The sequence below is a fragment of the Aquarana catesbeiana genome, linkage group LG03 (genome assembly GCF_042186555.1).
Source record: "Aquarana catesbeiana isolate 2022-GZ linkage group LG03, ASM4218655v1, whole genome shotgun sequence".
Lineage (NCBI taxonomy): Eukaryota > Metazoa > Chordata > Amphibia > Anura > Ranidae > Aquarana > Aquarana catesbeiana.
The window spans coordinates 75,680,491-75,697,388 of record NC_133326.1 but is presented as its reverse complement, the minus strand read 5'-3'; the positions used below and the strand labels follow the sequence as shown (position 1 = coordinate 75,697,388).

General features: G+C 42.7%; 1 protein-coding gene across 2 annotated transcripts in view; it reads right to left on the bottom strand.

The window, feature by feature from the left end:
* Nucleotides 1-16,898, bottom strand: part of SCG3 (secretogranin III) — a 71,143-nt gene that overhangs the window by 43,343 nt on the left and 10,902 nt on the right. For both annotated transcript variants that reach the window (XM_073618709.1, XM_073618708.1), the window contains exons 5-6: nucleotides 16,337-16,479; nucleotides 2,316-2,477 (exon numbers count right to left, since the gene is read on the bottom strand). In XM_073618709.1, coding sequence (XP_073474810.1) covers nucleotides 2,316-2,477; nucleotides 16,337-16,479 — 305 coding nt within the window. The remainder of the gene's footprint in view (nucleotides 1-2,315; nucleotides 2,478-16,336; nucleotides 16,480-16,898) is intronic.

Here is a 16,898-nt window from a genome sequence, read left to right as displayed (position 1 = left end):
TATATATATGTGATTTAGCATTATTAAGGTTTATTGCTAGTATTCACTCACATGAGAGCATAGCGCAACTTAATATAGAAAGCAATAAAAACCCGACAGGTGTTCTAATCCCTCTCCACTCTATATTTTATACTTTAATTCCAGAACATCTAACAAAAACTTCAATACAAATCTTGGTGGAAGGATCCTATGATCTGTCTTCAACATCCAACTGCAATGAATCGTGTGACCTACTATTCAACCCAAAAGGTAAATCACATCTTTTCTTTTGTACTGGAACACAATGACTAAGCATGAAGCTGTAGACCAGATATGGGTTGGAGATGAATCCAATGTAACTGATCACATAAAACGTTCATCTGGCCAGGCATCAATTCACTAGCTACACAGAGTAACACATTTTTTCTAAGGTCTTTATTAATGGGAAAAATGTAATACTCTGGGTGGAGGCATTCTGAATGATTATCTGCCAGTTCCAGAAAAGGAGCATGTCCGCTAGTTTTCAGAGACAGAAACGAAAGACAGAACTAACCAACAAAATGTTCTTGCCCTTCATCATTTTTTTTCCAAACTGCTGATTCTCCAGAGCTTAATATTTAGCAGTGATCTGAATGAATCTGCACCAAGGTAGCTCTCTCATGTGCGAAGTTCACATATCGTGTATGAATAATAATATGTAACACTATTAAGTATCATTTTGCTACATAAAAATAACTGCAAATTCTGGCAGGATGAACTTGAAAAACCCTGAAGAAGATTATGAGGAAATACGAGGGGGTGCTGATAAGTACTGAGCCTTACCCAGAAATTGAGCTATGAAGCTGTAAATTGCAGGGTGTAATGGCCAATTTGTCTATATTCAATGGTGCAAAAATCAACTACCTATGATTTTAACTTATCTTTCTTTTTCTTTTTCAGGTCCAAAATGAACATGGCAGCACCTCCAGAAAAATTCAATGTGGAAGAGCATAGGACCATAAGTTCCTGTTTCTGCAAGGGAAAGGTGCGAAGCAGATCCATGATGAAATGTCGCAAACTTTGGGTGACAGTGGCCCTTCATATGCAACAGTTAAACGTTGGCTTGTCAATTTTAAAAACTGCCCATTTCGTTGTTGAAACTGAAAAACCCAGTGGAAGGCCTGTTTCTGTCTCTGTGCCTGCAAATGTGAAAGCCATCCATTACATGATCATGGAGGACTGCCGAATATCAGCCAAAAGTATTGCTACATATATGAGAATATTACGTGAGAGATTTGGTGCCATTATCCACAACGACTTGGAAATGAGAATGCTTGCAGCAAAGTGGATCCCAAAACTTTTGACAACCGAACAAAAGAAGACGCCTCATCACACACTGCAGGTGAAACAATGGCAAAACTGATGCCCCATTCACTCTATTCGCCCAACCTGGCTCCTTCTGACTATCATCTGTTCCTCATTCTCAAAAAACATCTAAAGGGACAATGATTTGGGAGTGTTCTGGAGGCAACTAATGCTGCAAGTGAGTGGTTACACCAGCAGTTCGAAGAATTTTATTTGCAGGGACTTAAGAAGATGTCACAACTGCACTGACTTCCTGGGGAAATATGTAGAATAGTGTGGCAGGTACAGCTTCCTAGCTCAATGTTTTCTAGGTAAGGCTCAACGTGTGACTCTTTGTAAGCCGCGCTGAGTGGGGTGCCGTCTCACCTCAGGGCATTTTTTGGTCTACCAACACGCGGGATTATCTGACAGCACCTATGGGAACCTGTTGCGTTTACATGACCAGTTATGCATTTTCTCCCATTTGACATGCTAAATGTAGTCTCTTTGCAGCAAATTTATCCTCTGAAGAAGACCCTAACGAAACGGGTTGAACTGTGTCAGGTTCTGTCATACATTAGATATGTTTGCTATTTAATGCTATGTTATATTTCTGTGTTGTAATATTTGCACCCTTTGGGCCTTTGCCGAGCTCATATTTTAACCGTCATGGTTAAATTTTGTACGTTAATACATTTTTACTTTTCTTGAATTACTTGGTACTCATTTATCTCGCTGCTAAAACACCCCCCTTGGGGGAACCTTCCCATATTATATTCTGGGGCATTTACTTCTTGTATTTATATTTAAAAATGTAAATAAATTGAACAAGAAAATAACTGCAAACCCTTTTTCTGCTTTGTGAACAATGATTGTAGAACACAGTTATTATTAATCTTATATCTAATCTATATATGAGGCATCTTCAATAAAAGCTTTAGTAAAATAATTATTTTGTAAGGACAAGCTCTGCACTCTTTTCTCCATTCACCAATCAGGATCAAGAAACTTACCATTCTGCCCTCTTGCTTCTCCTCTGTATTGGCGTCTGTTTTGACTGCAGGAAAATCCACATCTTCTGATCCCTTTTCACGATTTTTAGCCTCATTAGCAATTAACTGTTGTAAAACAACAGCCACCTCATCTTCTAATGCGTATGCCTGGCTTTCTGTAATCTGGTAAAAAAAAAAAGGACAATGCTCATTAAATTATACTTAGTTCATTACATCATACTGTTGAATCAGCCCAACAGTAATGCTGCCAACTGCAGGGCAGGCCAAGTGGACCATTTATTTTACAGTCTGTTTAAAGGAAATCTGTACTGAAGAAGTATCGAGGATGCCATTGATGACAGTTCCTTGGTGGTCATGCTGATCCAATGGCTTCAGTAATTAGTCACTGAGATAGAGTAATTTGGCAGATTAGTAGTTGTGACTCCACACTGACTTTCCTGATCTGAGTAATCACTGTCTCAGAAAATACTGAAGAGAGAGACAGACACACAACTAGATTGTCCAGGAGTTAACCAACAATGAAAGACACCTTACAAGGTACACAGAAGTCAAAAACGTAAAAAAAGATCAACATGGTGTTTAACCCCCTACTTCCCGCCATAGTGTCCCTTTGAATAGTTTGGAACGCCTGATGGCAGGAAGGATTGGCGATCATGTAACTGTCACAGTGGTCACATGATATGATCAGTAGCCAGCGGGACAGGCTTCTTTACCCCAGACTGAGAGCTGTCTTTGAGCTCAGTCTTTATGGTGAGAAGCATATGCGCAGCATGTGGGCGTTACAGCCCACCCTTTTGTCGATGCACATATTTGGTCATTTATAAGGGGGTTAAAGAAGATCATAACTCCTTGTAACGTTTTTTCTTTTTGGTCCTTCTGCCTCCCTGTAACAAACAATTAGAAAACATGTATTCAAATGTGTACCCTTGGGTGTTTTTTGTGATGCAGGGCAGCTATTCTTGCTTTTTTGGCCTAGACTGGCCCCGTTGTCTCCTGGAATTGCTAAGTCACAGCTTTTCCAGGGACCAGCGTACTGTACATCTGTGCATTCACAAAAAACGTTGCCGGCAAATAGCGTGCTCATACACCAGCACTGGCGGCGCTGTGCGCGTGTGCAGTTACCCCCCACCCCCTGTGTGTGTGCAGCTTCATCCAGGTATTTTGGACCTGGCAGGGACTGTTGCCGCATCTGCCCACTCACCCAAACTTTCAAGATGGCAGCATGGAAGAGAGATGGGGAAGGAATGGATTTGCCGTTGAAATTCTGCTTTAGTTTGCCCTGTCTCTCCACCTTGTTTATTCAGAAAATGCAAAGCATTCTTTGAAAGGCACCCATGCTGAGGGGCCGACCTCCTGTATTCAAAATGCATCAGGCCAGCTGCTCAACTTGGGACTCGGAAGCAAGAGAAGATTACTGAGTAGCTGTAACTACAGGCATACCCCACTTTTAAGTACACAATGGAGTTTATTTACTAAAGCTGGAAAGTGCAAAATCAGGCTCACTTCTGCATAGAAACCAACCTCAGCTTGTTCAAATAAGCTTTGGTAATAAAACTTGGAAGCTGATTGGTTTATATTCAGAAGTGAGCCTGATTTTGCACTTTACCAGCTTTAGTAAATAAACCCCATTGTGTACTTAAAAGTGGGGTATGCCTGTACTTCAGTGATTTCGAGACATCGACCAGGTATGGTATATACACAGTTACATTGATACAAGCTGGACTAATGTAAATCTATAAAATATACATACCTGCAATTCTCCTTTAAAGAGTAACTCCACTTTTGCTGAGAAAAAAACATTCACCTCTGGGTGATCTATGTACATTGCAGGGATTTTCACAAACTCTGTTGCAGATTCCTACTTTTTGTTATTCTGAAAATATAGTTGTTTGTCTGTGCAGAGTGAATCTGTATGGGAGTGGTTTTATTATTAGTGGAAATGGACTCATAGCTCATAGCTATGAGTAAGCACTTACTATAGTGTGAAACGCGTCAGTCTTTCCCCGTATCGCTCTGCTGTGGTTTGTAGTTTGTACTATGTGATCCTTGTCTACAATAAAAGGCATAACAAACTTTTTCCGGAGTGCGGCTGTCCAGAGTTCTTTCGTCCATTTCCACTTGTACATGCATGAGCCAGCACCAGGGGCTCCTGTTTTCTGGAGGAGAAGGATTCGTCTCGATGGATCTACCTGGAGCGGTGATGTTTTCTTCTCTCATTTGGTTTAGTGGTTTTTATTATTACTATTATTATTATTATTATTATACAGGATTTATATAGTGCCAACAGTTTGCGCAGCGCTTTAAAACATGAGGGCAGACAGTCCAATTACAATACAATCCAAAAAGAGGAAACAGAGATCCTTATTTCTTAGAGCTTACAATCTAGAAGGGAGGGTCAAGTGATAAAAAAGGTAATAAATGTGGGGGATGATCTGATGTAGAAAATAAAAGTACAGTTGTTAGGTGGGGCAAAATAGGCATCTCTGAAAAAAAAGGGTTTTCAGGGATTGTCTAAAACCAAACAGAGTAGGAGATAGTCGGACAGATTGGGGTAGGGAGTTCCATAGGATAGGAGAGGCTCAGGAAAAGTCCTGGAGGCGAGCATGGCAGGAGGTGACGATATAATTATCAATCAGTTGCTGCACCTGCAGGGCTCTAATGAGGAAATTGGCAAAGTCTGCATCTCTTTAGATGTAATTTCCCTTCTCATCAGAAATTAATTTTTTTTGTTGCAGGGGATGCTCAAAATCTGACTTGTATCTTAATGGGGACTTCTGGAAAAATCAGTGAGCCAATCACACAAGCAGAAAATTACATTTTTTTTGAGGGGGCGTTCTGTACAGCATCTGTGTACAGAACTCCTCCAGGTAGCTATATTGCATTGCATTTTACAGAAAATTACAGAGCTGCAGATTAAAAAGGAAAAGCAATTTTTAATAACATTTAATAACATTCAATTACAATGTGACTTGTGTCCAGTGGTGGTGCGTCCATAGAGGGCACAGGAGCGCCGCCCCCTCTCTCCTGCACCCGTCAATCTTCAATAGATAGATTCATGCATTGCATGAATCTATCTATTGTCGCCACTTCCGCCCCCTATTCAGATTGCCTGACTCCTTGTCGGGCGCCGGGCATCTGAATTACAGCGGCAGGGGTGTTTTGGAAGTGCCTGATTAGAGCCGTCGGCTCTAATAGGCCTCCTGATTAGAGCTGTGGACTCTAATAGGCTTCCAAATTGGTAAACAGCGGGTGCACTGCTGTGCGTTCGCTGCTTACGTAGTGCTGTGCTAGGGAATCAAATAAATCGCTTCCCTAACACTGACCCGCCTCTCAGCCAATCAGGTGCACCGGGTCTGGTTACCTGTCACCTGATTGGCTGAAGCGACAGGCACTGTGATTGGATGCCAGGTGTCCAATCATAGCAGAATAGGACGGGAGAAGACATCGAGGACTCGGAGGGAGTGTGGAGGACAGCGCTGACCCAAGACAGGTAAGTGCCAGGCGGGGAGGGGCACACTGGCAGCAATTGATGGGGCAAACTGGTGGCAATTGATGGGGCAAACTGGTGGCAATTGATGTGGCAAACTGGCAGCAATTGATGGGGCACGCTGGCAGCAATTGATGGGGCACACTGGCAGCAATTGATGGTTACAGTAGCTGTGTTTGATGGCACAGTGGCGGCAATTTATGGGTGCAGTGGCTGCGTTTGATGGCACAGTGTCTGCACTTGATGGGCACAGTGTCTGCACTTGATGGGCACAGTGTCTGCACTTGATGGGCACAGTGTCTGCACTTGATGGGCACAGTGGCTGCGCTTGATTACACAGTGGCTGCCTTTAATAGGCACAGTGGTGGCAATTTATGGGTACAGTGGCTGCGTTTGATGGCACAGTGGCTTCGTTTGATGGCACAGTGGCTTTGTTTGATGGCACAGTGGCTTCGTTTGATGGCACAGTGGCTGCGTTTGATGGCACAGTGGCTGTGTATGATGGGCACAGTGTCTGCACTTGATGGGCACAGTGTCTGCACTTGATGGGCACAGTGTCTGCACTTGATGGGCACAGTGGCTGCGCTTGATTACACAGTGGCTGCCTTTAATAGGCACAGTGGTGGCAATTTATGGGTACAGTGGCTGCGTTTGATGGCACAGTGGCTTCGTTTGATGGCACAGTGGCTTCGTTTGATGGCACAGTGGCTGCGTTTGATGGCACAGCGGCTGCGTTTGATGGCACAGTGGCTTCGTTTGATGGCACAGTGGCTTCGTTTGATGGCACAGTGGCTTCGTTTGATGGCACAGTGGCTGCGTTTGATGGCACAGTGGCTGCGTTTGATGGCACAGTGGCTGCGTTTGATGGCACAGTGGCTGCGTTTGATGGCACAGTGAGGCTGCAATTGATGTTTTGTTTTTTTTCTTCAGTTTGTTTGCGCCCCCCTAAAAATTTTGAGCACTAGCCGCCACTGCTTGTGTCGCAATTGTATATGCTAAGGTAATTTTTTTTTATTTGCTATTTTTTTTTCCTACAAAAGTGGAGTTCCCTTTAAAATAAAGCTGTGTTTATTTCAATCATCCAGCTATGTGCATATGTACATTTCCTAGTACATGATTGGATTTTGAAATTAGATATTGCTTCATTATATTCACTAAGTGAACACTCATTATCCCTTTAACAAATCAGCCCCATAGACATGGATTAAACTTGAAAAATGTCAGCTCTCAGGAATTTCCGAATTGTATGCATGTTGTATAGATAAGAAGTTCAATAACACAATGTCACAGTGACTCAAGTCATTTTCTCCTGTAAAATGTTGTGAATTTCAGCTAGTTTAATAAAAGTGATAGTAGTCATCAGTAGAATTGCTGCCAATGTTTTCCCCTCCTCTGTCTTAGTCACCCAGCTCGTGTCCTCCTCAGGATAAGCATTGGCTGTCTCCTTTCCCTGCTGCTGCTGGTGGAATTGATTTATTAAGCCTCCTGGCGTCTAATTTCTTCATTTATTGTCTGCGGACCTGCCTGAGACGTGCTGCAGCTCTGCCTCTGGATCTTTACTTTCCTGCTATTCCCAGCGCTGTAACTTAAGCTGTGTGTGCAGACCCCTCTACGTAATATTCTATGAAACTTTCATTTTCTAGTCACCTCCAAGATCAAAGGTTTTTCTTTGTTGACCTTTTCTGCTGAAAAATTCAACATTAATATGGCATAAAAAACATCAAATATCAATTTAATTGAAATGTACCAGTCCAATGCTGCAGTCAGCAAAACTAAAATAATTACTTTTCAACAGTTATTAATGCTATATTCCAGGGGAACATCAGAAACATTGAAATGTTGTTTACCACAATAATGCCAAATGATTTGTAATTCTGTTCAGCCTGTCTTGTGAGTCCCCTCTTCCCTATCAGTTAGCACAGCCAGAGACAGGACCTCCCTGCAGACTGCTCTAAAAAATCTATTTATCCCGGCTGGGGACTCACCCCAGCTTGACTGGATAATGAAAGATCAGCAATATACTAATGAGTGTTCCACTCATTCTGTAGTCATATCCACAAAGGACACAATGCAAAGTATTCAGTCCATCATGAATGCTGCTGCCAGACTCATCCACCTTACAAATCACTCAGTGTCTGCTACCCCTCTCTGCCAATCCCTCCATTGGCTGCCACTCTCCCAACTAATTTGTCGGGGCTGGGCTCAGCCCTTCCTTCTCAGAGCTGGCCGCTCAGCTGTCGGCTAATTGCCAGCTCCTATCTCTCTACAGTTACTCAGCTGTTGATGATATCCTGCTCATCAGTCCTGCCTACTTAAGCCGTCCAGTCCAGAGGATCTCTGCTTTCGCCCTGGTCAACATCACAGAGACATCTCCTGTGTTTCTGTTTAAAGACTTGCTTTGCTAACATCCCTTCTGGCTCCAGATCCTGCTTGCTGTTCCACTACATTGATCCCTGACTTCTGGCTTGGCTGACTATCCGTTCCAGTTACTGAACTTTGGCTATGTTTTGACTACGTTTGTTCTTTTTACTTTTATTATTAAACAAGTGTGATTTAACTGTACTTCTGTCTTGGTCTGATTTCATGGTTTCTGACATAACTAAATTCAAAATACTAACAATAACTTACAGAGCCATCCATAACCAGCTACATCACTAGCCTAGTCTCAAAATACCAACCTAATTGTCCTCTTTGTTCCTCCAAAGACCTCCTGCTTTCTAGCTCCCTCATTACCTCCTCCCATACTTGCCTCCAGGACTTCTCCTGAGCCTCTCCCATCCTCTGCAATTCCCTACCCCAATCTGTCAAAATATCTTCAAATCTATCTACTTTTAGGCCAGTGGTCATCAACCCTGTCTTCAGGGCCACTAACAGGCCAGGTTATGTATTACCTTGGGGAGATGCAGACTAGAATAATGCAATCACTGAGAAGTAAATGATATCACCTGTGATGTTTTTCAGTTATCTTGCAAACCTGGCCTGTTAGTGGGCCCTGAGGACAGGGTTGATGACCACTGTTTTAGGCGATCCCTGAAAACTTTTCTCTTCAGAGAAGCCTATCCTACCTCCACGTAACAACTGTACTTTCATTTTCTTCAATAGGTCATCCCCCTCAGTTTTTTACCCTTTTAACCTTTTCTATCACTTGACTCTCCCTCCTAGATTGTAAGCTCTAATGAGCAGGGTCCTTCGATTCCTCCTGTATTGAATTGTACTGTCTGTCCTAACATTGCAAAGCACTGTGCAAACTGCTGGCGCTATATAAATCCTGTATAATAATAATAATAATAATTAGATTGGCTTAGTGCTCCACCACCCACTCCTAGTTTGAGCACTGCTGTATAGGGGACCGTAAGGCCTCGTTCACATTGAAGTACTTAAAGTGGAAGTAAAGATGAAACCTAACTAACTCTAAACCTATTCTCACCTACATTCTAAGCTTAATCTATCTAGCCTTGTAAAAAAAAAGATTGCTATACTTACCTATTTTGCAACCACTCCAGTCCGGTCCCGAGGCTGAGCTGTCAGCAGCGGCTTCAGTGTGTAGGAGAGGCAGCCGACAACGGAAGCCCCATAGTAAGTCCATGAGTGACGTCACTTCCCAGTCATAGTTGGCTTTCTCCTGCACACAAAGGGCTCTGCTGGAGGCTTCAAAATAGGTAAGTATAGCCATCTTTTCTTTACAGGGCAAGATAGATTAGGCTTAGAATGTGGGTGGGGGTAGGTTTAGACTTAGTTAGGTTTTTACCTTTACTTCCACTTTAAGCTTGCACCTGTGCAAAAGCAATGTTTTTCTGCATTGGGATGCACAGGTGTTTTGTGCTTCCCTGTGCAGGTTGTCCCATTCATGTCAATTGGGATGCAGCGGCTGCATGGACTCAACCAATGTTCCCAATTTGATATCTGTGAGGGTGCACATTGTCTGTGTTTGGGGCCCTGTACCCAAATCCATACAGCTCTCAAATTAATCATCTCATAACTCAGAACATTAATATTTATCAACTAATTTTATATTTAGTAGCTGTGTTTTTAACGCAATGTTAGTTTAAAATATTATTGGATTACCATAGTGAAACACACTGTTAGTGTAAAATATTATTTGCGGATGATACTAAGCAGGGCAATAACTTCTATGCTATGTAAAATAATGCATTTGGGTGCCAAACATACCAATGCAATCTATACACTGGGGGGGGGGGAATCTTTGGGGGAATCTAGGATGGAAAAGGACCTGGAGGTCCTAGTAGATGATAGGCTCAGCAATGGCATGCAATGCCAAGCTGCTGCTAACAAAGCCAACAGAATATTGGCATGCATTAAAAAGGGGACTCTATCCAGATATAAAATGATAATTCTCTCGCTCTACAAGACTCTGGTCCGGCTGCACCTTGAATATGCCGTACAGTTCTGGGCTCCAGTCCTCAGGAAGGATGTGCTGGAACTGGAGAGGGTCCAGAGAAGGGTAACAAAGCTAATAAAGGGACTGGTGGACCTTAGTTATGGGGAAAGATTACGAGCACTGAACTTTTTCTCTCTGGAGAAGAGACGCTTGAGAGGGGATATGATTTCAATGTAAAAATACCGTACTGGTGACCCCACAATAGGGAGAAAACTTTTCAGTGGAAGGGAGCATAAAAAGACATGCGGCTATTCACTAAAATTAGAAGAAAAGCGGTTTAACCTTAAACTGCATAGAGGGTTCTTTACGGTAAGAGCGGGAAGGACGTGGAATTCTCTTCCACAAGCAGTGGTTTCAGCGGGGAGCATCGATAATTTCAAAAAACGATTAGATAGTCACCTAAGCAACCACAACATACAGAGATATACAATGTAATACTGACATAAAAGCACACACACGGGTTGGACTTAATGGACTTGTGTCTTTTTTCAACCTCACCAACTATGTAACTAAGTAACTATGTATTATTGGATTACCATTTTCATGACACAATAGTCTCAAAGTAGCAAGATGTATTGCAAATTGCAGTTTATATGAAAACTATGAAAAGTGTATTTATTATTTTCTCAAGTCCCACATCACAGTGATTTACAATAAATATGTAAAAGCTTGCATGAAGTCCATAGATACAACCAGGGCTACACGTTTAATATTAAAGTGTACGTTCACCTTTTCAGAAAAAAATAAAAAGATAAACTAACACCCCTTCCGAGCCCTGCTGTACTTACCTCCATGGGTGGTGAGCTGTCAGTGCCCATGCAGCTGGTTAACAGTCTGGGGATTTAAAATCCCAGCTGTTCTCCCTTTCTCTTCTTCAAGGCTTCCAGGATGAATCAGAGCAATTTTCTGTGTCTGTGCTGATCAATCAGAATCGCTCTGCTCCATCCCGAAAATCCTGCAGAAAAAGGGGGGAGGAGAGTGAGGATTTCAAATCCCCCAGACCGCTACACTGGCTTCATGGGCACTGACAGCTCATCACTACAGAGGTAAACACAGCAGAGCCTAGGAGAAGGGGGGTGGGGAGGGTGTAGGGTGTTAGTTAACCTTTTCATTTTTTTTTTTTTTTTTAATTTTTTATTTATAACAGAAAAGGAGGCCCACATGGACCGATACAGTACAATGTACAGAGAATTGTCAACAAACATAACAATTACATAACACATCAATATGCATTAGTCACTAAAAATAGGTGTATCCTTCTCTCCACCCCGGAAAGGAGCCTATATGCGTCTTACTATGTGTCATGTTAGGTTAGTACAGTCCCATGAGCTCCTTCCCTTCTATTTTTTTTTTTTTTTTTCCACATTTTAATTGTAGGAGTATCCTACTAGGAGAGGGAAAGAAAAGGATAAGGAAAGAAGGGGGGTTGAGGGGTTAGGGGATAGGGTAGGGGAGAGGGAGAGAAAGGGGTAAAGGGAAGCATTTGCCACGATCATGGAGTGTGTTAATAAGGTGTAACAAAAATGTAACTGTAGCGTCATTATCTGTTCTCTATGCAAAAGTTTAGAAGTTAAGATAAAATTGCCTAGTAAAAAGTCAATTAGTCAGTGAGGTTTCTCTCATAGCTTGGCCTTCACTGGAGTATATAAACATGTTCCACAGCTGCCATGTTTTGGAGAACTTTTCCTGTTTGTTTTGTGCAGTGTGGATAAGGTCTTCCATACTCTTAATTTCCTCCACCTTGGTCATCCAAAGGTCTATAGTTGGTGGTATTGTGGACTTCCAATGTAGTGGGATGCAGGCTTTAGCTGCATCTAAGAGGTGTCGGGTCACTGAGTTTTTGTAAGTCTTTATCGGAATGTCTGATGCGTGTAGGAGGAAAAAGGCTGGGTCGTCACTGATGTTGTAGTCTGTAAATTTACCTACTATCTCCCGTATTGTTTGCCAAAAGTTCGCTAGTCTGGGACATGACCAGAAGATATGCAATAATGTCCCTGGTTCTGTCTGGCATCGCCAGCAGAGGTCAGATGTCGTCGGAAAGAACTTGTGTAGCAGTGCTGGGGTTCTGTACCACTGAGTGAGAATTTTGTAGTTTGTCTCTTGGGTTTTGGCGCAGATAGAGGACTTGTGCGTGAATCGGAGGATTTGTTGTCTCTTGGGTGTGGTAAAGTTGCAGTCTAGGTCTCTTTCCCATTTAAGTAGGCCCGGTGGTACGAAGTCCGTTGGTGGTGTATTTAACAGGTTGTATATCAGAGAGAGCGTGTGTGGTACTACCCCCGAGGCGGAACATAGTTCTTCTAATGTGGTGAGAATTTGGGCGTTCGTGGGAGGTTGGAGTGATTTCAGAAAATGGCTTAACTGAGATGCCCTCAAAAAGTCTAGGCGAAATGTGCCCATGGGATCAGAGAGTTCTGTGGCTGTTTTCCAACGACCTCCAGAGCTAAAGTGAGACGCTTGGTGTAGGCCTGACTCTGCCATGTTTTTAAAGACCGTGTCCTTCAAGCCCGGTGTAAATAATTGGTTTCCTAGTATTGGGTATAGAGGGGAGTTTGGCGAAGTTAGTGTTGCCCGTGCGATATGCCTGGCACAGATTTGTGCAGTCGCACCTATTAGAGGGTGTCTGCTGGTCTCCGATGGCAAGTTTGAGTAACACCATGGGACCCTCTGGAGAGGCACTGTACTTTGATCTTGTTCCATTTGGACCCATAGTTTGGTTTCTCGGTGACGACACCAATCCACCATTCTTCCCAAATGAGTTGCCTGATAGTAAGAACGGGCATCCGGCAATGCCAGACCCCCATATTGTTTGGGGAGGACAAGTATTTTGTTTGAGAGTCGTGGTCTTTGTTTGGCCCATACGAATTTGGTGAATGTCGACTGTATTTGCTTGAAGTAGGATGAAGGTATGTTTACTGGCAGGGCCTGCATGAGGTAGAGGAACTTTGGGAGTATGGACATTTTTAGTATGTTACACCTTCCCAACCAGGAGTGTAGTCCCTTGCTCCAATTATTTAAAAGTGATTTGACTGTTTTTAGTAGTGGCGGGAAGTTTAGTGTGTAAAGCTTTGAAAGTGTTTGGGGGATCCTTGTACCCAGGTATTTCAGTGCTGTGTTGGTCCATTTTAGGTGGAAGTTAGATTGGAGAAGTATAAGCCTTGAGTGTGGTATTCCCACCCCCATGGCTTCTGATTTGGTGAGATTGATCCTCAGATTGGAGAGGGAACCGTATATATGTCAAATTCCTTGAGTAGGTTCGGGAGTGATGTTATTGGGTTTGTGATAGAAAACATAAGGTCGTCCGCGTAAGCGGACACCTTATATTGTGCCTGGTTTATCATTACTCCCGAGATATTGGGGTTTAGTCTAATGTGGCACAAGAAGGGCTCGATTGATAGTGCAAAAAGAAGGGGAGAGAGAGGGCACCCCTGTCTCGTCCCATTGGTGATCGGGAACGTGTCTGATAGTACTCCATTTGCCCTGACTCTAGCCGTCGGTGTCGTGTAGACTGCTTTTATCCATCTCATCATGGTATTGCCGATCCCTACATGTCGAAGTGTTGCAAACATAAACGCCCAATTTACGCGGTCAAACGCCTTTTCGGCGTCAGTGCTGATGAAGACGCTTGGAGTGTTCGTGTTGTTGGCCGTGTGGAGTAGGTTCAAGACTTTAATGGTGTTGTCCCTTGCTTCCCTGGTTGGGACAAATCCCACTTGGTCTAAGTGTATTAGCTGGGGTAAGTGTAGCTGTAATCTGGTTGCTAATATTTTGGTGAACAATTTGAGGTCTGTATTGAGTAAGGAAATTGGGCGATAACTCCCACATTGTGTCTGGTCCTTCCCTTCCTTGGGAATGACCGATATCTGGGCCTGTAGTGTAGAACTATGAAAAATATCCCCCTCACTATGATTATTGAACAGTTTTAATAAGTGATTTCCCAGAGATGGTAGTAATGTTTTGTAATATTGAATCGTAAGGCCGTCTGGGCCTGGAGCTTTCCCTGGTTTTGTGTTACGTATTGCTAGTTGTATCTCTGGCAGTGTAATAGGTTCCTCTAAGATGTCTCGTGTTTCAGTCTGTAATGTGGGCATTAGCGATTTAGTTAAGTATTCTGTCATCTGTTCCGGTGTCTGTGGTGTCGTGGGTAGGTTATATAATTTCTCGTAATAAGATTTGAATTCGTTTGTAATTTGTTGGGGTAGACTCCTTTTCTGACCTTCGGGGGAAGTTACGTGTGGTATATAAGATGCTAACTTTTGTGTTCGAAGGGATTGTGCTAACAGTCTGCCACATTTGTTTCCTGACTCATACACTTTTTTCCGGGAAATCTGTAATGCCGCTTTAGCTTTGAAGTGGAGTAAGTCTTTGATTTGCATACGAATCGTGTCAAGTTCGGCTCCTATTTGTCTAGTCTGATTCTGCTTATGTGAGGTTTCGAGCGTCTGTAGTTTGTTGATTAGTAAGGTCATTTGTTCAGTCCTCATCTTTTTAAGTCTCGCCCCATGTTTTATGAGAACACCCCGGATCACTGCCTCGTGGGCCTCCCAAACTAGTCCCGTACCACTGTCTGAGGATGTGTTAGCTTGAAAATAATGTGTGATTTCCCTCATTATGTCAGCCAGTGTCTCCGGGTCTTGTAGGAGGCTCTCATTAAGTCTCCAAGGTTTCCTTTGTCCCCTGTGGAAGTCCGTCAAAGCATATCTCATCATGACTGGGGCATGGTCAGACCACGTGATTGACCCTATAGTGGCGCCCCTGACTGCCTGTAACTGTCCATGAGGCACGAAGAGGTAGTCTATGCGTGAGTAGGAATGGTGTGGTTGGGAATAGAATGTATAATCCCTTTCTCCTGGGTGCAAGAGGCGCCAGACATCTATCAATTGTGCAGCGTGTAAAGCTGCATGTATCATTTTACGTGTACCTCTGGGCGTGGAGGAAATCCCCGCCGAAGTATCTTCTGATGGGATCAGGGCAGTATTAAGATCGCCACCCATAATGAGTTGGCCTTCTGAGAAAGTTTGGAGTAGTTTAAGGTGTTTCCTGGTGAAAACATCTTGTTGGCAGTTTGGAGCATAGAGATTGGCTATGGTTACTTTCACTTCTCCTATCATGCCTTTAAGGAAGAGGTACCTTCCCATCGGGTCTGTTCGTATGTCAAGTAGAGACCATGGGACTCTAGCTGAAATTTGGATGGAAACTCCTCTAGACTTGGTTTCTGAGTATGTGGAGTGATACACTGTCGGGTAAAATCTATTTTTTAAAATAGGGAAAGCATTTTCCCTAAAATGTGTCTCTTGCAGTAACACGATGTCCGCTTTCATACGTTTCATGTCATTCTGCAACATTCGGCGTTTTTCAGGGACGTTAAGTCCTTTTACATTCAAAGAGACGATGTGGAGTTCGTCCATAATCGCTGCGAATTGGGGGGGGGGGGGTTTAGAAAGTGGGCAAGTAGTAGGGTTAGGGGAGCGAGGCGGGGAGGAAAGTAGGGGTAAGAAGAGAAAAAGAAAGGAATAAAAGAGAAGAAAAGAAAGAGAAAGAAAAGAAAAAAAAAAAAAAAGGGAGAAAAAAGAGGGTGGTTAGCCCCCTAGTAACGAATCTAACGTAATTAGCAAAATGTTGCTTACACGCTCTTCAGGGAGGCCTGAGTTACGAGCGTGGGACTAAGTGGGAGTGTGTCCAGCAAGGGCCGTGGTTTCATTTTTTTTTTGACATAGTGAACTAACCCTTTAAATGGAAAACTGTCATAATAGCTGCCATTGTTAGTTGCCTGGCTGCTATGGTGACTCTTTTGCTTCAAGTCTTTGAGTCCCTAGCTCAGAACCATTTTGCCATTAAGGACATTGGATGTTCCTGATCTGCTGTTCTCTTGTTCTATTCAGAAGATATTAATACCAATAGGTCAGCATAACACATTTAGGCCACTAGCATTTTCAGAAGGAGATCAAGCAATGGCAGCCTAAATATTTTTCCCACTATGGGTTAACTGTAAAGCTTAAGTTTAGTTTTTAGTTTTTTTTAAATCAGCACAAGGGATGGTACTTTTATTGAATGAAATGTGTCCCTTGTGCTGGTGGCTGCAAAGCTGAGCAGTACAGTAAGCAAATAACTACTTAGAGAACGTGTTTAATCACTTACCAGACCCAGATTCAGGAGCTTGGAAACAATCTTATCAAATACCCCGCGGTCATTTTCTTCATAAATTCTCGCTGCAATCTTCTGAACAATATCTTCAGCAGTTAACGGGGTTCCATCCAATTGGTGGAGACCATCAGGATCATCTAAGGGAATAAATGAAATTCTAATCTGTTCTACTGTCTGGATCTTGGTTATAAATACAACTTAGATCAGAGCGAATGATGGTAACATTGCATTCATTAGTACATGGTTTTAGTTTTGGGCTCCACTCTTTAAAACCTCTCCTAGCTCATTTCCATTCATAGGGCATCATAAATAAAGAAGGCACAATTTACCGATCTATTTTATTTACATAAGGAATTTGTTTCAGTTTTGTGCACTGCAAATACAAATGCACTTGAGAAAGAAAGAAATTAAAAGCTGTCTGTAATTTTAAAGGCTAAACCAAAACTGGACTTCACAAATACTTGAAAAGAAGGTGAATTGATGTAAACATAGCTCTACATTTCCTATGAACTTATAATTGCATTTCAGTTAATCTTAACAGAAGCCTGTATATACA